This window comes from Trichosurus vulpecula, chromosome 7 (assembly GCF_011100635.1).
Source record: "Trichosurus vulpecula isolate mTriVul1 chromosome 7, mTriVul1.pri, whole genome shotgun sequence".
Taxonomy (NCBI): domain Eukaryota; kingdom Metazoa; phylum Chordata; class Mammalia; order Diprotodontia; family Phalangeridae; genus Trichosurus; species Trichosurus vulpecula.
In genome coordinates, this window is record NC_050579.1 from 237,337,225 (window position 1) to 237,362,323 (window position 25,099).

A 25,099-nucleotide genomic window follows, 5' to 3' on the forward strand; every position below is an offset into this window, starting at 1 on the left:
GGTGTGTAAGGCTTTCTCAAGCTCAACTTAAAAGTATTTCTCTGATCAAAAAGTTATATCAGAATCTCCCTCTGATGGCTGTGTCTTCTAGATTCAAGATGGCACACCTGGGACCTTTAACTTTTAGATTTTATAGTCAAACTTTCAAGTCTTGTATACCTTGCTTTTTGGTATAATTTTATCTTCCTATCTCTCCACTAAGATCTTTTTTAATGTGACTTTTAACATAGCACTAATGCATACTTGAACAGTTTGAATTGTGTACATACTGTATGAAACTCTATCCTCAATAGGGGTTCTTATTTCTTTGGGGAATTTCCCGTCTTGCGGCGTCCTATAAATAAAACTTAATTCCACACATTGTCTTACCTCAGCCCGCCTAACTGATTATGTTTTAAATGGGTGCTACCTTTGAGTCCAAGAAAAGTGGGAGATTCCATTCCAAGTGGTGATTCTATTGCAAGGATATGTGATTTTGTACATGGTTATTTTCTCCATAAATGGAGTTTGTAACCTGAAGAATGTCGTTTTTAAAGCATTGATTTGCCTGAAAATCCATTACTTTGTGGCTGGCCTCCTCCAGACTTTTCTAAAACCAGGCTGCTATTCTTATGACTAGCAGTTATCACTAGACCAGGCTGATCAACCGAACCCATAACCTAACCCAACTTATTGTAGACTCTACCAGAGCCTGCATTTTATTCATAACAGCCTTCATCGACTCAACATGATGATAGATCCAAACTTCGGTGGAAGAGCTGTTTGTGTTTCTATTCCAACTATTATACCATAGTAAATAGTTTCCAATGTGAGAAACTTAAGGGGGAAAAAGGCAAACAGAAGCTTTTATATTTCACCCTGGAAGCAATAGAGGAGGCATATAGAAGAGATGTTGTTGTTGAGTCAATTAGTCATTTCCAACTCTTCCTGACCCCATTTGGGCTTTTAAAAACTTTTTGCCATTGTTTTGAATGGATTTTTTTTCTATAATTTTAACCTAGTTTTTGTTAGTGCCATGTAGACATGCCAATCATTTTTGTAGATTTTTTTTCTTTTGTCTACATTACAGTTTTGCCCTAAGGCTGACCTCGCTAGTACTTGGGAAAAGATGTCTTTGAGGCAGTTTGCCTGGTGTCACTGTGACAGAAGGTGGACGGTTACTGAACCAGAGCCAGTTTTTTCTCTCTATTTCTAATGGAATCATAGTGTTACATGGAACCTCAGATCACTTGGTCCAACCTTCTCCTCTCACTTGATACCTTTGACAGATGGCAATGTAGCTTCTTCTTGAAGACTTTCAGTCTCCAAGGAGTTAATCTTTTAGATGGCAACCATTCAATTACTGAACAGCATTGATTAGAAAGTCTTTTCTTATGTTGAGTCAGATTTTACCTCTTTGTAATTTCATTTTATTCAGCCTAATTCTATGCACCGGAGCAGCACAGAACAACGGAACTACTCCTTTTCTATGTCCTTCAGATATTAGAATACACCTCTGATTTCTTCCCTTCATTTTCTCTTTTCCAGTTTTCATTTTCTTATATCCAGTAGATGCCTTACTACTAACCATACCGGTCTCTTCCCTCTAGACATTTTAGTTTTTTGATGGGTAATAAGGAGATGAAGAACAGCTACATGGCACAGTGGATAGAGCACTGGACTTGGAATCAGAAAGACTCATCTTCCTGAGTTCAAATCTGGCCTCAGACACTTACTAGCTATGTGACCCTGAGTGAGTCACTTAACCTTGTTTGACTCAGTTTCCTCATCTGTAAAATGAGCTGAAGAAGGAAATAGCAAACCACTCTAGTATTTTTGCCAAAAGAAAACCCAAATGAGTTACAAAGAGCTAGACACAATGGAATACCAACAAAACCATATGTTTGGGGGTAGCCTCTTTCCCTTTATTTTAGGGCAGCTAGGTGGCACATTGCATAAAGCACTGGGCCTAGAGTTACAAGCATCTGAATTCAAATCTGTCCTCAGACACTTACTAGCTGTGTGACCCTGAGCAAGTTACTTAACCCTGTCTGCTTCAGTTTCCTTACCTCTAAAATGATCTAGAGAAGGAAATGGTAAAACCACTCCAGCATCTTTGCTAAGATAACCCCTAGTGAGGTCACAAAAAGTCTACCATGACTAGAACAACAACAAGTTATGCGATTAAATATAATCATTAAAACTTGGTTCCCCAAGTTGAACACAATATTCCAGAGGAGACATAAGCAGCAAAGAGCCCAGTAGAACTATTACTTATTGTAATCCAGATATTTTATTTCTATTGATGCAGTCCAAAGTGCCATTAATTATTTTAAGAGACGTATTGACCTCATAGCTCATATTATGGTTATTAAAAATAATTTAAATTGATCCCTCTCATTTCTCCATCACAGTGATTTCTAGATTTCCTATCCCCAAAGAGGAGCTTCCTTTGTGACAAAGAAAAACAGTTAAGCAAAAATAATCCATTGAGTAATTGTGTCTGGCAATGCCTGCAACATTGGGCTGCCATGCTCCCCCAACTCAGTGACTGCAATTGAAAGTACATTACATTATCTGTTTTCTGAGTTTTTCAATTACCCTAAGTTTGACTTCCTTTCAGTGATCTTTTACATTATTATAATCTTACACACTATTTTTCTGGCTCATACCAATCTTACCACATTTCTCTGAATTCCTCATTTTTGTCATTTCTTATTGAGTAAGAATATTCCATTTTATTCACATGTGGCCGCAATAAATTATGCTTGTGTTCACCTAAAATCTCCATTTTTTTCTCTCAGAATTTAGGCTTCATTAGCATACTTCTATTCATTTCTTCCTTTTCATGGAATTTTTTTTTCTTTTTCTCCCTCCTTCAGATAGTTAAGTTCTTGGTGTGGTAGAAAGAATCCTAAACTGAGAATCAGAAGACTTGGAGTCCCAATATATGCCGCTAACTAGCTATGTGATCTTGGGTTTCTCCATTCACCTCTTTAGCCCTTTGTAAAATGAGGGGTTGGCAAACTATGGTTTACATTACATTAAAAAAAACATTCTTAGCTCACTGTCCTGGAAAAACAGGTGGCAAGCAGGGTTTGGTCCACCAGCTGTATGATTTGTCAACCTCAGGACTAGATGATCAAATCACTACATATTCCTCAGTTTCCTCATCTGTAAAATGAGAAGTTCCTTCTAGCTATAAATCTAGGTTAGGATCTCTTCCGGCTCTGATATTCTAAGGATCTTTTTCTCATAACCCCTATATTCCTGTCTCTACCTGCACTAACTTATCTGAAGAAAAAAATGTCTTTCTTTAGAAAAACAAGAGTCAGAATCATTTTACAAAGCCATTTACTTACTTAATAGCCATCTCTCTGGTAAGAACATATAGCATAGAAATACACGTTTGGTTTTGTTACTTCCAATAAAGATAAATAGAATAAAGGTGAATAGACATAGGAAATAACATTGAGGATATTTTCAGTATTTCATTAGCCTGAATTCTCATGATATAGGTTTGAGTTTTTTAAATGATAAGTCTCTAGGCAGTGTTCACAATTGACTAATAACCATCAAAAATTATTCATTAAATAATATTCTCTTTTTTTGCTTTAGTCCAGGATTTAATTATTTGTGTCATTAATGACACCATGCACATTGTATGACCAATGGATTTTCTTGTATGTGTGCATATGTGTGTGTTTTCTTTGTTTTTTTTTTTTGTCAAGGAGAAATTCGAGGGACTGTTCCGCACTTATGATGACTGTGTGACGTTTCAGCTGTTCAAGAGTTTCAGACGTGTGCGAATAAACTTTAGCAATCCCAAATCTGCGGCTCGGGCCAGGATAGAGCTCCATGAAACACAATTCAGAGGGAAGAAGTTAAAACTCTACTTTGCACAGGTAAGAATATCATTTTTCACATACTTCATTCACTTTTTCCTTAAGGAAATTACCATTTAATTTATAATATATAAAGGTAGCTAGGTGGTGCAGCAGATAGAATGCCAGCCCTGGAATCAAAAGGACTTGAGTTCAAATTTGGTCTCAGACACTTACTTGCTCTGTGATTCTGGGCAAGTCACTTAACCCTGTTTGCCTCAGTTTCCTCATCTGTAAAATGACCTGGAGAAGGAACTGGCCAAAAATGCCAGTGTCTTTGCCAAGAAACCACAAATGGGGTCACAAAGAATTGGACATAACTAAAAAAATATACTGAAAAAGCCAAAGGAAACCAATGATATTGAAATGTAGTTGTTAGAATACTTGAAAAAGCAAGTTCTTTGGTGGGATTCCAGGTTAGCAAGCCCAACCCAGGGAGATCAGAAAAGTTTCTGGAAAGAAAGGAGACAGTTTTCAATCTGTAATTAGTTCACTGAGAAATAGGTCAGACATACATATCTGTCCCTCCCTCATCTTTCCCAGTAAATGTGTTTGAACTACTGCTACTAACTAGGTCTAGGGAAAAGCCAGAATTAAAATATCCGCCCATGTTTTATGAAAGTCAGAGGATCATAGATTTAAGTTACACAGACTCTCAGAAGTCACCTAATCATCGCCCTCCCCCAATTTATTTTACAGAAGAAAAAATTGAGGCTAAGAGGTAAAGTGATTTGTTCATGGTCCCACAGCCTAATGTCAAAAGTTGCTGCAGGTTAGGAACACACGTGTCCTTCAATATATGGTTCTTTGTGTCCCCTAACGAGAAATGTTGACTTTTGATGGAAGGCACAAGTTAAGCTAAGTCAATTCAGCAAGCATTTATTAAGCACCAAATATGTACAAAGCACCATGAGAGGCACTGAGAATACAACTACAAAAATGAAAACAGTCTTACCCTCAAGGAGTTTATGTTCTTACAGGAGGCAGAAAAAATTTAAGCGGGTAAATGAATAGCCGTTGTTCCCCAAGTATATGTACACACTAAAGTAGGACTGTGTGATACCCCATGAATAGTAGTAAAGGACAGACCCCAAGGCTGTGTGATACCCCATGAATAATAAAAATAACATTAATAGTAATAAAAATTTTTATTTAACACTTTAAGGTTTGCAAGGTACTTTACGTGTGTTATTTTATCCTCTTGACAGCATTGGGAGGTAGGTGCTGTTTATTATACTCATTTTACAGCTGGGAAAAACTGAAGCAAGGAGAGATTAAGTGACTTACCTAGGGTCACACAACTAATAAGGGTCTGAGAATGGATTTGAATTCAAGTATTCCTGATTCTAAGGCAGCTAGGTGGCTCAGTGAACAAAGTGCTGGGCCTGGAGTTGGGAAGACCTGAGTTCAAATCTGACCTTAGGTATTTATTAACTCTGTGACCCTGGATAAGCCCTTTAACCTTTGTCTTACTCCACTGGAGATGGAAATGGCAAACCACTCCAGTATTTTTGCCAAGAAAACCCCATGGATAGTACTGATGCACAATGGTCCACATAATTGTGAAAAGTTGGACACAGCTGAATGACTGAACAACCACAATTTCCTGACTCCACATCCGGCACTCTATGCATTTCACCACCTAGCTGTCTACCAATGTCATTCAGTTCTGACCTAGAGAGAATTTTAGTCATTCGTGAACTGACACATTTGGGATCTTGGCCAGAATGAGTCTTCACCTTCAATCACTGACTAATTCTTCATATCCTAAAAGTACGAGACCACGTTTTCATCCTAGTGTACGGAACATGTCTCAACCCAATATGATTGCTGAGTCTTTGTCCCTGGTCTGTTTGAAAGGTTCAGACCCCCGAGACAGATGGAGACAAGCTTCACTTGGCACCCCCTCAGCCAGCAAAACAGTTTCTCATCTCACCTCCAGCATCACCTCCTGTGGGCTGGCAGCCTATCAGCGATGCCACACCAGTCATCAACTATGACCTTCTCTATGCCGTTGCAAAGCTTGGACCAGGTAAGCTCCAAGGCCGCCTTTGAAATCTGTCCATCTGTGTCTGTCTCTCTGTGTTTGTCTGTCTCTCTCTGTCTCTCTCTCTCACAGTCTGTTTCTGTCTCTCTGTCTCTCCCACTCTTCTCTGTCTCTCTTTCTGTCTCTCTCTGTTGTTGTCTGGAAAGTTAAGCAAGACGAACAACCTTAAAAGCCCAGGTTTCACGGTCCCACCTCCATTTCTAATGGATGCAATTGAGCAGAGTGAAAGGGGAGAAGGGGCCGATGCGTTGCTGAAACTGCTGAGTCAGAATTAAGGCATTAGAGCCACTTAGGACTTGTATTTCTTGGAGGAGCAATCCAGGACACTCTGCCCTGGATTTATTGCAATTCCTGCAGATTGCAGATTCCATGCAGATTTCCAAAGACCTGAGAGAGCTATCTCTTCTTTATGGGATTTCAATTTGGACCTGAAGGAAGCTATTTCTTAGCAGATGAAATTAAAAATAGCATCAAGGGCTCCCAGTAGCTTACAATAAAACTAAATCCCTGTGACTGTAAAGGAAGCTTGGCTGAGGGAGTGGGCTGTGGCCCAATGGAATGTAGTTGGGAAGAATGTTTGATTTGGAGTCAGGGTCTGGGTTCAAATTCCAGCTCTGCTACCTTGTACCTGTGAAACCTTGGGCAAATCATTCAGTCTCTCTGGGCCTAGAATCCTCGTCTGTACAATAGAGAAGTCAGAAGAACTGACCTCTCTGGTGCCTTCCAGCTTTAAGACTAAACAATCCCATGCATAGGTGCACGTAGAATCTGGTACCTTCCAGCTTTAAGACAACAGTCCCATGAATAGCTGCACACAGAATCTGATGGCTTCCAGCTTTAAGACAACAGTCCCATGCATAGGTATGCAGATAATCTGGTGCCTTCCAGCTTTAAGACAACAGTCCCATGAATAGGTGCACACAGAATCTGGTGCTTTCCAGCTTTACGACAACAGTTCCATGCATAGGTACGTACAGAATCCGGTGCCTTCCAGATTTAAGACTAAACAGTCCCATGCATAGGCGCACATAGAATCTGGCGCCTTCCAGCTTTAAGACAACAGTCCCATGCAAAGGTGTGCACGGAATTTGGTGCCTTCCAGCTTTAAGACTAAACAATCCCATGCATAGGCGCACATGGAATCCGGTGCCTTCCAGCTTTAAGACAACAGTCCCATGCATAGGTGCACACAGAATCTGATGGCCTTTCAGCTTTAAGACAGTAGTCTCATGCATAGATGCACACAGAATCTAGTGCCTTCCAGTTTTAAGACTAAACAGTCCCATGCATAGGCGCACATAGAATCCGGCGCCTTCCAGCTTTAAGACAACAGTCCCATGCAAAGGTGTGCACAGAATTTGGTGCCTTCCAGCTTTAAGACTAAACAGTCCCATGCATAGGCACATGTAGAATCCAGTGCCTTCCAGCTTTAAGACAACAGTCCCATGCATAGCTGCACACAGAATCCGGCGCCTTCCAGCTTTAAGACAACAGTCCCATGCAAAGGTGTGCACAGAATCTGGTGCCTTCCAGCTTTAAGATTAAACAATCCCATGCATAGGCGCACATAGAATCCGGTGCCTTCCAGCTTTAAGACAACAGTCCCATGCATAGGTGCACATGGAATCTGATGACCTTCCAGCTTTAAGACAGTAGTCTCATGCATAGATGCACACAGAATCCAGTGCCTTCCAGTTTTAAGACTAAACAGTCCCATGCATAGGTGCACATAGAATCTGGCACCTTCCAGCTTTAAGACAACAGTCCCATGAATAGGTGCACACAGAATCTCATGCCTTCCAGCTTTAAGACAACAGTCCCATGCATAGGTGCACACAGAATCTGACACCTTCCAGCTTTAAGACAACAGTCCCATGCATAGGTGCACACAGAATCTGATGCCTTCCAGCTTTAAGACAACAGTCCCATGCATATGTATGCAGAGAATCCGGTGCCTTCCAGCTTTAAGACAACCGTCCCATGCATAGGTGTGTACAGAATCTGGTGCCTTCCAGCCTTAAGACAACAGTCCCATGCATCGGTGCGCACAGAATCCGGTGCCTTCCAGCTGTAAGACAACCGTCCCATGCATAGATGCACACAGAATATGGAAAAAGGGCAAACCTGTAGGAATGCTTTCCCAGCATAGGCTATCATGTGTAACCCACAGTCTGTTCATGCTTGTGGCTAATTGAGGAAACCTTGAACGTGAACAACAGATGATGATATGTGAGGGGATATGTAGCCTGGTAGGGGTGGGAGATGGAGGTAACTCACAAGACTCCTAATTTTGAATCGGCTTCTGATTCATTTTGTGACCTTGAGAAAAGGTGTCGCTGCGGATAGACCTCTGGGCCTAGAGCCAGGAAGACCAAAGTTTAAATCCCACTTCAGACATTTTCTAGCTGTGTGATGTTGGGCAAATCTCCTAACCTCTGCTTGCCTCAGTTTCCTCAAATATAAAAGGGGGATAATGACATACCTACCTCTCGAGGTTGACGTGAGAATAAAAATATTTGTAAAGCAGTTAGCACAATGCCTGGCGCATGGCAGGTGATATATTAACGCTAGCTGTTATTATTAAATCATCTTGTGCCCAGTTAAGCCTTGCAAATGGAACTTGACACAGAATCGTAGGGCTAGGGCTTGAAATCAGGGACACTGAAGCCATCTAGTCCATTTTACAGATGAGAAAACAGGCCCAGGAAAGCTAAGTGAGACCCGAGGTCATACAGGTAACACCCAAAGATGAAAAAGGTTAACCCATAACCTCTGATTCCAAAGCCAAGTCTCCTTCCACAGCACTGCACCATCAAGAGCCACTGAGAGCTGAAAGGTTCAATTGAAAGGTGACATGTGATTGTGAACGCAGTACCTCTGTAAGCATTTATATCCTGACAGCTTGTGCCACAAGGTAGCTGAATGTACAGAAATCTTCGAGTTATGCAATATCCATTCAAAGAGTCACAGCATACTTTTTTTTAAACAGGGAAGTCTATATTTGAAGGGCTGTGTATCATAGAAAATGAGTGGAGCGTGGATAATTTAATGCCAGTGGAAGTGATTTTCTCATGGTTATTATTCAGTCATTGTGCAAGCAAGCAAGTTGGCACTGCCCACATTAATCAGTCTGAGCTGTGGGTCCCACTTATTTCTACCAGTGTCACTCCTGAAGAGAAAGAAATTGGAACCAGCACTTTGTGAAGTTGCTACAAACATGTGGAAAAATGGAATCAATCTGTGCCATAGAAAGATGTTAGCTCACGTGATCGTATACTCAAAGCTAGAAAAAATATTAGAGGACATCTTCTCCAGCCACCTTATTTTACAGAACAGAAAACACTAGCCCACAGAGGTTAAGTGACTTGGCCGACGTCACCCTGGTAGAGTCAGGAGATGAACCCAGATTTTCTGACTGCAAATTCATTGTTCTTTTTTCCTGCACTGTAGAACTCAAGAGATCATCTCATCTAGCCTGCCCATTTTGCAGATGATAAAACTGAGGCCCAGAGAGGGGTAACTAGTCCAAGGTCATATACAGAGAATCCATGACCTGAATGTAGGTTTCCTGACTTTCAACCAAAAGCTCTTTCCAATACAGAAAGTCAGCCAACAGGCATTCAGAAGGGACCTAAGCAGAAGTAGGATAAATCGAGTTTTTTTTTTTTTTTTTTCACAGAATCAACTCAGTTGCCTCTAGTCTGTTACATTTAGGGCCAAGGATCTGATGCATTCAATGCATTTTATTTTTTTTTGGTTTTTTGGAGGGGAGAAGGGAAGGCAATTGGTGTTAAATGACTTGCCCAAGGTCACACAGCTAGTGTATCAAGTGTCTGAGTTTGGATTTGAACTCAGATCCTCCTGACTCCACGGCTGGTGCTCTACTCACTGCGCCACCTAGCTGCCCCCCCCATTCAATGCATTTTATAATCCAAAAAAATAAAAATTAAAAAAACTCATTTTGGGAAAAATGGATTCACAAAAAGCTAGTGATAAGAGAGGCAATGAAAGTCGTGGGTAAAAACTTCCCTAAAAGGGACCCTTGGAGTGAGCCAAGTGGTATAGTGGGTAGATTGCTGGACTTGGTGTCAAGGAGATCTGAGTTTGAATCCTGCCTCACATATGAGCTGTGAGATCCTAAGCAAGTCACTCGCCTCCATAAGCCTCTATTTTCTCAGCTATAAAATGAAGGAGTGAGATTTGATGTTTCCTTTCAGCTCTAAGTCTCTGACCTTAGTAATATTATGAAAACTCATCTATGTAATGATAACAACACATTTCTATGAAGCTTAAAGTCATTCAGAGTGTTTTCTTCAAGATAGACTTTGTGAGCTATAAATTTTGAGTATTATGATTTCCATTTCATAAATGGAGAACTCATCCTTCAAGAAGTCATGATGCCCATGGTCCCACAGCTAGTGAACCCTGGAATGTTGGACTGTCCATTCAAACCCAGTTCTCCTGACTTTCTAAGTCCAGTGTTAATTCTACTATATCTTGTTGCCTTTACTGATTTCTAGGATGATGGTTTCCGAAGTGGGGGCATGACCCTAAGGGAATTGTGATCAGCCAATTAGAGAATGGGAAGATGGGTTGCATTCTACCCTCCCTGCAGTGGCCAATCATGGGGCTTAGCTTCAATCTAACCACACTAACCTTTTATCCAATACTCTCACCCCAGAGCAGCTTAGGCTCTGAATGTTCCCCCCGCTGGGCTAGTTATCAGACTCTCATGGCAATCATAACCTTTCCTGGATAGTGGCAGTCATACAGGTGCAATTATGTACCAAACCCTACCACCTCCCTGCCGACATACTCACCAAGAAAAAGAAATACCTCTAAGAGATCTGGATCAAACCTGTTTAGGGGTCACTGCCCTGGAAGCCTCTCTTGTTTGGTTTGGGGAGGGGAATTGTCATTTTTAGGTCTAGGAGATGGTACCAGTTAGTGGTAGAGAACAAGAACTGAGAGTGAGTGGCATGGATGTATGCTGATCCATGGAAAAGGACCCAGGGACCTTAAGTGATGATGTGAAGAGCAAAGACTGGCAAGCTTAGACCAAGAGCTGAAAAAAGTATAAAGACCTGGAATTATTCTTAAAGAATCGATCCATTATTGGGCTAACAAAAACTCCAAAACATCTTGCTATGTTTTACTTTAACTTTGTTCTCGATGGTTTGGCTGAGGGTTAACTTCATCCACACCCCTCATTTTCCGCTCACATTTTTATAGGCACTACGATTACTAGCCTAGATAAGAATAACGATAGTCACCATCATCGCCATCATCATCACTGGCACCATTTATATGGCACTTTAAAGTTTGCAAAGCACTTTACAAACGTTATTTCATTTGATCCTTGCAAGAAGCCTGCAAGGTACTTGCTATTATTACCCCATTTTATAAATGAGCAAACCCTGACAGAGGTTAAGTGACTTCCCCAGGGTCTCACAGCTATAGTCTAAGGCTAGATTTGACCTTAGATTTGAATTTAGGTCTTCTTCCCTGCAGGTCCAGCACTCTACCCCCTGCACCATGATGCTTCTTCACTTGATTGTTTTCTCACAGTAGATGCAAGATTTTCCTCCAACACTTAATTGCTATGTGGCATCGAGCAGGTCACTTAACCTTTTTATAAGCCTCAGCTTTCTTCCCTGTAAAATGGGGATACTAATACCTGCCATACCTACTTGACGGGGTTGTTGTGAAAATTAAGTAAAATAATGTAGATTAAACACCTGGTGTTTCTAACACCACATCAATGCCCAGTGTTTTGTTTTGCTTTGTTTGAATCAGAAGACCCACCTTTTGGTTCTCTGTCATTGACTGGCTGTGTGACTCTAAGCAAGTCAGTTTATCTGTCTAAGCCTCAGTCTCCTTAGCTAAAAAAACCTGGAATAATCATTCTTGTCATGAGAGAAGTATCCTAGAAACATTAAAGCACTACCTAAGCGGAATCATTAAGGCATTTTTTGCATTCTGTTCCAATGTCAAACCTTGGGTCTTTTCAACTGCATTGTTCCAGTCCCTAAACAAACCTCACCCAAAAATTTAATAATATCTCAGGGACCCAGGTTGGGATTTGCCACTAACTTACCCGAGTCAGATCCATTGTATTGTGGAGTCAGATCTGGGCAAGAATTTTTGTGACAATTTCAGCAGAGAGGAAAAGGGGCAACATGATGTGCTGGATGAAGTCCTGGACTTGTCAGGAAGATCTAGGCTCACATTCTGCCCGTGTAACCACAGGCAAATCACTTACCCTCTCTGATCTTTTAATACTTATCCGTGCCATCATCTGTCCCTTTATCTAAGTTCAGATTCTGAACTGAATAGGGGGAAGGGGTTCTCACACCAACAAAATCACGGAACCAGATGTATTAACATCCAGCAGAGAGAATTTTTTATTCTATAATGGAAAGTGCAATAAATTTGGATCAGAGGACCTGGATTCAAATGCTGGATTCGCTACTTTACTTCCTATGTGATCTGGGGCAAATCACTAACGTGCTGGACTTGGAGTCAAGAAGACCTAAGTTTAAATCTAGCCTCAGAAACGGATGGATTCTGGACAAGTCACTTAACCACTGCCTCAGTTTCCTATCTGTAAAGTGGGGCTGATAATAACACTTACTTACCAGGGCTTTTGTGAGGATCAAATGACTCAATATTCGTAAAGTGTTTTGTAAAGTTTAAAGCATTATATCAACGGCTATTATCATTGTGATTATCATCATTATTACAATGATTATCATTACTATTATAATTATTATAATTCCTAGTTTCCTTACCTATAAAATGAGAGGGTCAGACGATGTCATCTAAGGTTACTTCCAGCTCTAAATTTAAGATCCTATAAATAATAAATGAGGAAAAAGGAGAGACTGAAGCCATCCTGTTACCCAGGGATGGGGTGTTTGTTTTGTTTTGTTTTGGTGGCAGGAGTTTGTTTTTCTGCTACTTTAATAACATTTATTTCCTTAGGACTTTAATTTCATGAACAATGAATTAATTATTTTAAGAGATAATTTTATATAAAAAACCTCTTAGTCTTTCAATTTTGAAGAGAGAGAAAGAACTGCTAAGATGCTACTTTTTTTAATTGGGTCAATCTATTTCTTTAATGGAACTGAGATCAGAGGACCTGTGTTTGAAATCCTAGCTTGGTTGCTTTACTGACCGACTTAGAACCATTTCCCCTGTCTGGGCCTCAGTTTTCTCATCTGTAAAATGAGGGCAATTGGATTTGATGACCTCTGAAGTCAAGTGTAAAAGTGCACCAGTCCCCCAGCACCAGAGGTAAACAAACACATGGGAAGGGTATTGAAGAACGATGCAAATGGTGAAGGAAATGGGAGTCTGGGCAAAGGCGGGTTGATTCACTGTACTAAATTGGTAGCTTTGTTGGTGATTAAGAACAGATTTTAATAGATACAGATACCTCAAAAGGTAAGTCCAAAGAAAGCCACAACCCAAGTTGAAAAATAACATGATGCTGTCCAAGCTGATTGTTAAACTCTGAGGAGTTCCGTGGAAGTTTCATGGAAGCTTTGGAACCCTGGGAGTAGGGCATTTAAAAGATGTCCACCTATCTAGCTGCCCATACAAGTCAAATATGTGAATGGAAAAGAGGCTTTTGAAAAGGAGGCCAATAGAGGCTAATGGATACCTTTGAGGGCAAAACTAGAAGAAACAAGGAATGGAGTTACCATATAACTTTCTTCTCTTTCAGAAGGGGTCATGCATGAGAAATGGGTGCCTTATTCTAGAGGGGACCAAACTGTGGCTACTTGGAGCTTCAAGTATAGCCTTTGAAGCAAGTGTGATGGGAAAAACACTGGCAATTACTTCCCCTCTCAGATCACCCCTCATTTACTCTAATTTTATACATACCTAGTTTTTGCATGTTGTGTTCCCTATTAGAATATAAACTCTGTGAGGCAGGCACTGTTTCTTTTCTTTATAGCATAGTGAATGTAGGCATACAGTAGGCACTTAAGAACTGCTGTTTGACTGGCATTTAAAGTGATATTATAGCATGGAGGCACATGATGGAAAGAAGGCGCAGTGGTATAATGGGGAGAACTCAAGATTTGAAGCTAAAGGACATGAATTTGAATCCTAGATCAGCCACTTTTTACTCTCATGACCTTGGGCAAAGTACTCTTTGGACTTAACTTTTCTGATCTGTACAATGAAAGGTTTGAACTAGACAACTTCTGAGCTCTCTTAGAATCCTGAATCTTTTCTACTACAGACTGATGTCTCTTCATGAATATTTGTCAGCTGGACTTGGATTCAGAATCCAGTGTCTTTTCACTTAAAATATACAAAGGCCCTGGTAACATTTTCCAGATGATGACATGGGCATCACCTGTGGAACGGGCAGCCCATTGAATGGGGCACTTACTGAAGGAGGGCCAAGGAGCTGGGCCTAGAATTCAAAGAACAAGATGGGACTAGTTTACATTTGGAAATCTGTGCTGCGTTTTCATTGATCCCAAATTGTCCCCTTACTCTGGCATTTACTATCCTTGTAGCTTTAGGCTCAAGACCTGGGAGGAATCTCAGAGAACACCTAGTTCAATTACTTAATTACCCTGAGCTTCAGGATTTTTATCATTCTTTTTTTTTAAACCAAACCTATGATTTTGTCAGTATAGGGAGCTACCCATGAGGGAACTCTCAACAACTGTAGTTCATCACCTGCTCTGAAACTTAAAATTTTTGAGATCTGGATAGGGTGCTGAGAAATTAAGTGACTTGTTCAGTGTCACATAGTCAATTTATGTCAGAGGCAGGACTGGAACCTAGTTCTTTCTGACACTGAGGCCATCTCTCTATCCATCATGCCATGATGCCTCTTCAACTTCACTTTTGCCATCCATAAAATGGGACATCAACTTCCAAGGGTTGTTATGAAGTAAGCACTTCATAAACAAAATCATTACATAAATATGAACTTTCAGAAGGGAGACTTAGAAGCCTACAGATTCCTTTGAGGGCAAAACTAGGAGAAAGAAGGAATGAAACCACCATGGACATTGGCAGTATGGCAAAGGCTTCCTCCAAGGTGTTTCTCATGGGCATGTTAAGATTATATAATATTCATAATAGCTGTGACTTTATCCAACAGTCTTATTCATACCAAGTGAAGAATAAAATGGGGAGAAGAGCTATGCTTGTCAAAGGGATTTATTTGCTACTGGCTTAGAGGATGTTCTGTGCAAAGCCCAAATGGAGGAAGCATTCTCTAGAGATGGCCCAAGTCCTCCAGTTTTCTGATAACATTGTGTTGATTGTACTGAGCCCTGAAATACATCAGAGAACAGTCACTCAAGAGGGATCAGCTTAGCAGTACACACAGAAACTAAAAGGTGAGGGTGGTGTGGGGAATTGAAGACCACATATTGCCCAAATGATGACAAGCAATTAAATGAGAAGCCAATTAAATTAAAATCATAGGATCGTAGACCCAGAGTTGGAAGGGACATGAAGGGTCATCTAGACTAATGGTTTCCAAATAGAAACTTGCAAACAGAATTTTTAATTTATTTGGAAAGTTTCCAAATTAAGATTTTTAAGTGTGTTTTGAACCTATTTGGTAAAAAAACAGAAATGCAGTAATCTTTGATTGTGTTGCAAGAATAATTGATTGACATCAAGAAAAATGTGAAATGATATCTGTCTTCAAGTATTTAAAGGACTTTGAGGAGAAGGATTAAATTTGTTCCACTTTGTCCCAAAGGGCAGAACCTGGAGAAGAGGCAGATTTAGGCTTTGGAAAAAAACATGCTAACAATTGGCTCTATCTCAAAGTGGGACAGATTGCCTGGGGAGGTCCTGGCTTTCCTCTCATTGCAGATTTTAAAGCAAAGTCTTGATGATCCTTTGTTAGGAATGTTCTATGGTGGGATTTTTTTTAGGTCTAGTTTGAGGCCAAATCGCTTTTATGACTCCCTCCCATGATCTGAGTTCCTACGATTCTGAGAGTGACACAGGAGTCCTCAGTCTACCACTAACCAGGTGTGTGATCTTGGACAAATAATTAACCCCTCGACCTCAGTTTTCTCACTCATTAACAGAAGAGTCAAACTAGATTGTAGGATCTGAGATTTAGAGTTTTAAAGACATTAAAGTTCCTCAAATCTAGAAGCCCACAGAGGTTATATGATTCGCCTAGGGGTAAGTGGTGAAACCAGCATGCAAACTGAGGTTCTCCATTACTCTTTGCAATGCACCACACTGCCTTCCATAGCTCTGGAAATCCAGAAATCAATAAATCTCTGCCACTCAATATCCTTGAAAACATTTTTTTCACATTCATCCAGTGCCTCCTTTTTGCTGTTCTGTTGCTTTGGCATTACCAGATAAAGACCCACAATGCCTCACTTCCCAGCACCTTTATCAGCCATTTGATAGTTCTTGCCAGAGTATGAACACAGGAAGGGAACGGTGTGGACCAAGTCAGCATTTCTTTCCACTGTGACCTGTTTTAAGTGATCGCAGTCATTCCCTAAAAGACACCATTTTCAGGAACAGAGTAAGTCTAAAAGCAGCTTCTGCCTCTATTGCCGGAGTCCCATTTGGGGAATTTATTGAAATCCTGTCATTTTTGAGACATTTAGGGACAAACTGAATACAATATAAAAAGACAGTGACCTGCCTTTGCTGGGAAAATGAAATGGATGTTTAATTCCATTTTGCCCTTTTAAAAAAATTGTGATTGTCTGACCCCAGAAACAAGCATGGTATATCTTTTTGGGTAGAAAATAAAATAGAAAAGGGATGGGGGGGAAGAGGGAAGATGAGTCCATCCATATCTTTCTGGAACAATAAAAATTGCCACCTTTAGGCACAGCCTTTCCCTAGTTAGGGAATAAATCAATTCCCCCATAAGAAAGCAGTAGAATGTGGAATATCAGTCATTGTTCTGAGCTCTGGGATAGCTCTGCTAGAAGGTCAGGTTCACTGTCATTTAAAGAGCCCACAGGGAGCAATATGTAAAGTCATTGTCTGCTCTCTCTTGCCTCTTGCTATTTTTAGCCCTTGTTAGGGAGATCAATTTTAGTTAACTGCAGAGGCGGTTTTAAAGTGGTACTACTGTTCTGAGCTGTGTGCCTACTATATTTGGTGTTTCATTAAAAAAAAATTCTTCTCCATTAAACCAGGCTCTAGGTAAGGTAATTTTTATCTTATTTGTTGCTTGCTATGGGTTCAACTTTCTCCAAAAGGAAATCTATTCATCTTACATATGTGGGGATAAAAATTTACATTCTAGATGTCAGCTAAATGTGAAATATAGACCCATATTTGCACTAGAATATGTGAGCTGAATATTAAATACAGGGGAGCCATTCTTGGTTACTGGAATTGCTCTGTTCTAATTGCAGATCCAAAATCTGAATAAAATGGCCAGCACTATGGTATCTATGTTCGCTCAGTGAGACCCTATTTAAAAGTCCTTGTTTATAGTTTCCCGCATGAGGGATTCAAAATTGTGATGACTTGCACATGATTTTCCACCTCCCTTCTAGGAAATTTTCCCTAGAAAATGTTTTTAAAGGTCTTTCCTTCTTAACAAAGTCCCACATTCCTCTTTCATCACCACGGGGAGAATAGGGTATCATCCCAGTAATTAAATGAACCCTTGGTATTTCTATCATGCCATTTTGTGCTTGAAAGCAGGATAAAGTAGAAATAATCAGCAGAGGGAAGGCTCTAGAATTAAAAGGGATCTGGAAAGAATTCCTACAGAAGGTGGGATTTTCATCTGGGACTTGAAGGAAGCCATTATATTCAAGAACTTGTGAAGTAGGGAGGAATATACAAGTCACACGGAGAATCGAGTGTCTGTGCAGAAGATTTTATGCTATGAAGATGAAGAGATGAAGACATGAAATCTGACTTATAGAGATGTATTTACAGAAAAGAGACAAAATAACAGTGAATAAAATCAGGAGTTAGAAAGACCTAAGTTGGGGCAGGTAGGTGGCATAGTAGATAGAGCACTAGCCCTGGAGTCAGGAGGGCCTGAGTTCAAATCTGTCCTCAGACACTTCACTTGTCTGTGTGACCCTAGGCAAGTCAGTTAACCCCAATTGCCTCAAAAAAAGAACAAAATTTAAGTCCTGAAGCTGACACTTACTTGCTGTGTGACCATGGGCAAATTGAAACTTCCCAGTCGCCCTAATCAATTTTATGACCATAAGTAAAAGAGGAGTTTATCATGGAAAGAGTTTCTATGTGGGAAGTTCCCCTCACAGATAAAATCACTGGTCCAGATGTGATTTTGGGTAAGTCACATCCTTTTTCTAGGCCTTACGTTTTATGTGCCAGAGTAGGATGCACTCATTGGTCTCTAAAGTCTTTCCTAACTCCGAGATGCTCTGCTTCTGTTTAAAAAAAAAGACAGCGTCATGTAATAAAAAAGAAAACTTCACGTGGACTCAGGGAGAATGCATTTGAACCCTGGCTTTGATGCTTAGTAATAGTGATAGCAATGATAATATTATCTAACTGTATATATTGCTCTATGCTTTACGAAGTGTTTTACAAATATTTTCTCATTTTATCTTCATAATAGAGACAGAGGCAGGTAGATGGCACAGTAGATAGAGTGTCTAGCCTGCAGTTCAAATCTGGCCTCAGACACTTACGAGCTGGGTGACCCTGGGCAAATCACTGAATCCTGTTTACCTCAGTTTCCTCATCTGTAAAATGAGTTGGAGAAGGAAGTGGCAAATCACTCCTAGTGTGTCTGCCAAGAAAACCCCACATGGGGTCACAAAGAGTCAGATATAACTGAAATGACTGAATGACAATAGAGAGTGAAGAGTTTTCTCTGCTCACTTTCCCATTCTGTGTCCTTGATCTGAGCTGATATTCAGTCAAGGAAAAAAAATTGCTTTTCCTCAGCTCGTGACCTATGCAGCCACCAGCCCCAGCTACTTTTTATATACTGCTTTAAAAATAGCATAGAAAAGGACTGGAAGAAACAGAATGGGCGGCAGCTGTAACAGTGGAGGAATACAATACTTGGGCTACCTTTGCCATGACTTAATTGTGTGACCTAGGACAAGTCTGTTCCCCTTAATAAATGTAAAATGAAAGGATTATAATAAATGGTCTCTAAAGTTTCTTCTTGCTCCCCAAATCCATAATTCTATTATTATTATTTTATTACTGTTATTATTTCTATTATTTCTACTCCCTCCCACCTGAAATTTAGGAGTAAGGCTCATTGGTAGATCTTTTGTAGAACACCCATTCCCCAGTAGGAAATGTTCATGTGTTTGTAAGGGAGAATGTAGGAATGGGGATGTAATTCACTAATTCAAGGTCACCCCACAATGGCCTTCCTTTCTGTTAAGCTTCACATGTTCTCTGGCCCTGGGATCAAGGAGTTAGGCTCATTCTATCTTCAGCTCAAATACCCTCCAGGAATCACATTTCCCCCCTCCCAAAAATGCATTTGGGACATTACTCTTTGTTGAAATAGCTATAGGACAAAAGAAGAGGAAGAGAGATTAAGCACCTAGGTGGAGCAACAGATAAAGCATCAGGCCCAGAATCAGGGAGACCTGAGTTCAAATTTGGCCTTACACACTTACCTGCTGTGTGACCCTGGGCAAATCAATTACTCGCTGTCTGCCTCAGTTTCCCCATCTGTAAAATGGGCAGGGAGGTAGTCCAGCACTTCTTAAACTATGCATCAGAAAAATGTGGCAACAGTAAAAGATTTCCATTAAATTAAATTAAAAATCAAACGCATAATGAATCCAAGGTGTTTCTGGCAGTGCTTGTCCATGTTGCATGGCATAACATCACTGCAGCCTTGGTTGTGAACACAAAGCATGCGCGCTTTGCACTGTGCATGCCCTCAGGCCACACAACACCAATATATGCCGCCAAAACTCAAAAAGGGGTCCTGAGTGGGAAACGTTTAAGAAACCCTATGGATACAGCAACTGGCCTGGAGTCAGGAAAACTCAACTTCCTGAGTTCAAATTTGGCCTCAGACACTGACTAGTTGGATGACCCCAAGCAAATCATTAAATCCCTCTTGCCTCAGTCTCTTTGTCTGTAAAATGAGCTGAAGAAAGAAGTAGCAAACCACTCTAGTTAGTATCTTTGCCAAGAAAACCTCAAATGGGGTCACAGAGTTGGGCACAACTGAAAATGACTGAAGAATACCAGCGACAACAAAAATTAGAGATAACAGCAGCCACCTTAGCAAGATCCCTAGAGGTACTAACTGGCATAGCTAGTATGGGTCAGATACAGGACTTGAACCCAGGAGGCAGCCTAGGAGAGTTGAGGGAACACTGGCTTTGAAGTCACAGTCTCGAATTCCAACTCTGCCTTTGCTAACAGGGTGACCTTGGGTGAGTGTGTTTCCTGAGCTATAAGGCAAGAGGGTTGCACTAAATGATTTCTGATATACTTTCCTGCTCTAGAGCTACGGTCTTGTACCCTTCTGATTCCCAGGCTGGTGCTGGGGATACCTTAATGAAGTTTGTCAGCTGGCTTCCCAAACATGATTGTCCTCATAGATGTGCATAGAACACAGGTTGGGTGCCAAGTAATGGGGAGGGAGCCAGATGGGAGAATATAAAAAACAAACTCCACCTAATTCATAATCTAGTCTAGAACAGAGATACCTTTTTGTGTGTCACACTTCTTTGTCAATCTGGTGAAGCTTATAGACTGTCCACTTTCTCAGAATGTGTTTAAATGCATAAAATAAAATACCGAGGATTTCAAAGGAAAATAATTATATTGAAATACAATTATAAAAAAGATTTAAATTTACAGACCCCCAAATTAAGTTCGCCTGACCTTGGACCCTTCATGGCTACATACATAAGATTTTTTTTTGGAGAGAGGTAAGGGGAGCTACTGTGGCCAGTAGAGATTCTTCCAGGTCTTCAAGGTCTTGGTATAGTTAGAGAAAGAGCACTTGTCTTAGAATAAGGAGACCTAGATTCATTTATATCCATCTCCTGTGTGACTGTAGGGAAGTCAGTTCTTTCCCCTCACTTTCCTCATTCATATAATTTTTGTGGTTGTTGTTCAGTTGTGTCCCACTCTTCATGACCCCATTTGGAGTTTTCTTGTCAAAAATACTGGAGTAATTCACCATTTCCTTCTCCAGCTCATTTTACAGATGAGGAAACTGAGGTAAGTAGAATTAAATGATTTACCCAGGGTCTCAGAGCTAGTAAATGTCTGAGGCCAGATTTGAACTCAGGAAAACTGAGGGCCACCTAGTTTCTCTCCGTTCATGAAATAGAGATTTGTGTACTTGCATTAACTTATATTATTCCAGGGCAGTAAGGTGGTTCAGTGGATAGAGCACCAGGCCCAGAGTCAGGAAGACCTGAGTTCAAATGTGGTTTTAGATACTTTCTAGCTGTGTGAACCTAGGCAAGTCACTTCACCTAGTTTGCCTCAGTTTCTTCATCTGTAAAATGAGCTGGAGAAGGAAATGGCATTACAGAGTCAGAAATGACTAAAACAACTAAACAATACTCTATTCCAGTGAGTTGCTGCAAAGAAAATGCTATATAAACTTTAAAAGCGTAGGGTCTTAACCAGTAATTTCATTAGTACAGGGAAGAAACTCCCTTTACCCATAGATGCTTAGCACCTTTTAGTGAATGAGTCTTAAAGGGTTGTCTATAGCAGAAGTATCAGACTCACAAAGATCACACGTGCGGCCCCAACAAGATTAAAATGTAATTGGGACATGTTTAGAAAAATAATTTTTTACAAATACAACATAGATAATGTTAATTTGTGGCTTTCTAAGTCAAAACTCATCCTGTAGGAATCTTTTTATCTTTGTATTTGATATCATAGCACTAGAGCATTGAGAGTTTAAGTGACTTGGCCAGGGTCACATAGGCAAAATGTGTCAGGGGAAGGGCTTGAACCCACATCTTCAGAAGGCTTTGAGGCTGATCTTTATTTACTACAACATGTTGTCTTTCCATGAACTTTAAAACACTGAAATCAATGTTAGTTTTTAAGGGAAGTTGTTATGGGGGAAAATGTTTATCAAGTCCCTTCCTACCAATGAACTTCCATTATAGTTTTTCTTCCATTATGGGATATTTGTTTTATCTCTGCCTGTGTGCAACCAGACAGACAGGAGACAAGATTAAAGGGGACAGTAAGTGCTCTCAAGTTCTTTCCAGTGCCTGGGGATGGGGAAGGAATGATAATTAACACTCACTCCTTTTTATGGCTTCCTCCTTTCAGTCTCTCTTGGGCTATCTGAGAATTTGACCAGGGAGTCGACATGAGAATGTTGAAATAACATGGTGGCAGCAGCTGCCTAGTCCTTCTCCTTCCCAGCAAAAGCGGTTAAGCCCCAAATCTAAAACTTCAAAGGAAAACCTATTCTAACATTAGGCAAATTGTTTGCCCTCATACTTTCCCTTCTTTAACTGTGTTTTTATCTCATCAACATGCACACACAGCTTGTTTTCCTCATCTATAAAATGTGGGGAGTTGGAGTAAATGGTCCCTAAGGTATTTTCCCACTTTAAATCTGTGATAATATCAGACTATGAGCTTCACAGACATATGTATCATTGCAATTAGTCACTCTAGAAGCAGCTGGGTGGCACAGGGGAGAGAGCCCTAAGCCTGGAGTCAGGATGGCCCAAGTCCAAATCATCACCTCAGACACTTACTAGCTGTGTGATCCTGGGCAAGTCACTTAATCTCTTTCTGCCTCAGTTTCTTCAACTATAAAATGGGGATAATAATAGCACCTACCACCCAGGGTAGTTGTGAAGATCAAATGAATTAGTATTTGTAATTAATGTAATTTGTAATTAATATTTGTTAGCTTTGTAATATAATAGCAATTTGTAATGTAATTTGTAATTAGTATTTGTTAGCCTAGGACATAGCAGACACTTAATATATGCTTCTTTCCTTCTTTATTCTATACCAGCTATAAATAAGGGCCAAAATATTCTCTACCTATTCAGTTCAGTGAACATTTAACAAGGGCCTCCTATGAGCACAGTATTGTGTTGGGTGCTGGGAATAAAAAGACAAAAAGCCCCAGAGAAACTACATTCTGCTGAGGAGGCACAAATAAGTAACAGATATAGGACATGACATATAGGCTGGGACCTGAAGAAAGCTAAGGGTTCCAAAAAGGTGGAGGGGAAGAGGAAATGCATTCCACCCATGGTGTCTAGCCTGTGCAAAGGGTGGTGAGAGGTGGAATTCTGAGATCCAGGAATAACAATTAGCTTGGATTAGCAGGAACACCCTTTCATCTGTCACTTTATAGTAAAGCCATTAGACAGAAAGGGAAGAAAACACATACCTAAGCATGGTAAATTTTCTAAATTTTTTCTGAAATAGTATAGTATAGTGGAGAAAAAATTGTATTTGGAATCGAGAGTTAGATTCTTAAATCCAATACTGAATAAATAAACTTTTCTGAACTTCACTTTCTTCACTTGTAAAAAGAAAATAACATTATTTGCACTGCCGACCTTGGTCAGTTATTCAACAAGACATTTGTTAAGCACTTACTGTGTGCTAAATTCTGGGAATAAAAATAAGAGGAAAAACTGATCCCTACCCTCAAGTAGCTCACATTCTGTTGGGAGAAACAATATACAAAAGAGATAGGTAGGTAGATAGATAGGTAGATAGATAGATATAGATATATACCCACAGTGTATAAAAAACTGTATCAAGATATACACATAGTTGTTTGTATGTTATTACAATAATTCTGTATATAATTGTATGTGCAATATATATGCACACAGTGTATATAATGACTGTATACAAAAATATACACACTATTATTTATATGTTGTTTATCTCATTAAAATATGAGCTTCTTGAGGGTAGGGACCATGTTTCTGATAGATAGATAGATTATATATAGATAGACACATACATAGTATATAACTGTGTATGCAAGATATACACACTGTTACTTGTATGTTATTACAAATAACTATGTATGCAAAAGATATATACACAGTGTATATAATAATTGTGTATACAAATATATACACAGTGTATCTAATAACTGTACATAAAAGATATACACAGTTATTTGTATGTTGTTTATCTCATTAGAATGTGAGATTCTTGAGGGCAGGGACCATGTGTTTCATAGATAGATAGATAGATAGATAGATAGATAGATAGATAGATAGACGTACATACATACATATACATATATACACACATAAAATACATATATATATGTATTTTCTTTCCATATGTGTGTGTGTACACACATATATAGTGTAAATGTCAAGCAGTCAAATCAGTAAATAAATGTTTATTAAGCACCTACCAGGCATTATGCTAAATACTGGGGATACAAAGAAAGGCAAACTATAGTCCCTCCCCTCAGGCAGCTCACAATCTAATAGAGGTTGGTTGGTTGGTTGGTTGATTGGTTGGTTGGTTGTTAACTTTCATTCTCAAAGAGGACCAAAATGGCATCACTAAGTTAGAGTCAAGTTATGATGCATCTCGCTGTGGCTGATCAGACCAATATAAGCTTGGAATGTTCTACCACAGGTCTGGCACAAATAGTCTATGTGAACATTTGGGGTGGATTCTCTAAATTTGCACATCTCATGTTTCTTTTGAACTACTTCAGTTCTGTTGAGCACAGCTCCTTCTCTGATGAGGGCACACCATGCTGGGCAATCCTGTGCCAGTGTCTCCCATGCCATGCAATCAATTCCAATGTTAAGAGAGACCTTGAGAGTGTCCTTGTGTCCCTTCTTCTGACCCCCGTGTGAGCGCTTGCCCTGTGTGAGTTCTCCATAAAATAGTCTTTTGGCAAGCGTGCCTTTGGCATTGCAACAACATGGCCAGTGCATCTTAGTTGCACTCAATGGGAGTACACAGTACCTAGAAAGGAGCTAAAATGGAGGGAGGGGATGGAGAGAGTAGGAGGAAAAAGGGAGGATACCTAGCACAGAAGGTGTGATAAAGTCCTGTAGCCTGGGAGGAAATGATGAAGTGGCTGCCAATGGGGAACTCTTCAGTGTCCACCCTCCACCCCCTCCATTCAGAGGGAAGGAGGGGCCCAGGAGGTCCTGAGGGGTTGACCATTTCAGAAGGTGATCTCCCAGGAAAGTCATTAGCAGTGGGAGGTACCGGGAAAGGCATCTTGCAGAAC

The 25,099-nt window shown here is 40.2% G+C and overlaps 1 protein-coding gene across 1 annotated transcript in view; it reads left to right on the forward strand.

The window, feature by feature from the left end:
- The window catches only part of RCAN2 (regulator of calcineurin 2), a 368,124-nt gene that overhangs the window by 328,468 nt on the left and 14,557 nt on the right, over window positions 1-25,099 (forward strand). The window contains exons 3-4 of the mRNA XM_036767905.1: window positions 3,711-3,884; window positions 5,724-5,895. Coding sequence (XP_036623800.1) covers window positions 3,711-3,884; window positions 5,724-5,895 — 346 coding nt within the window. The remainder of the gene's footprint in view (window positions 1-3,710; window positions 3,885-5,723; window positions 5,896-25,099) is intronic.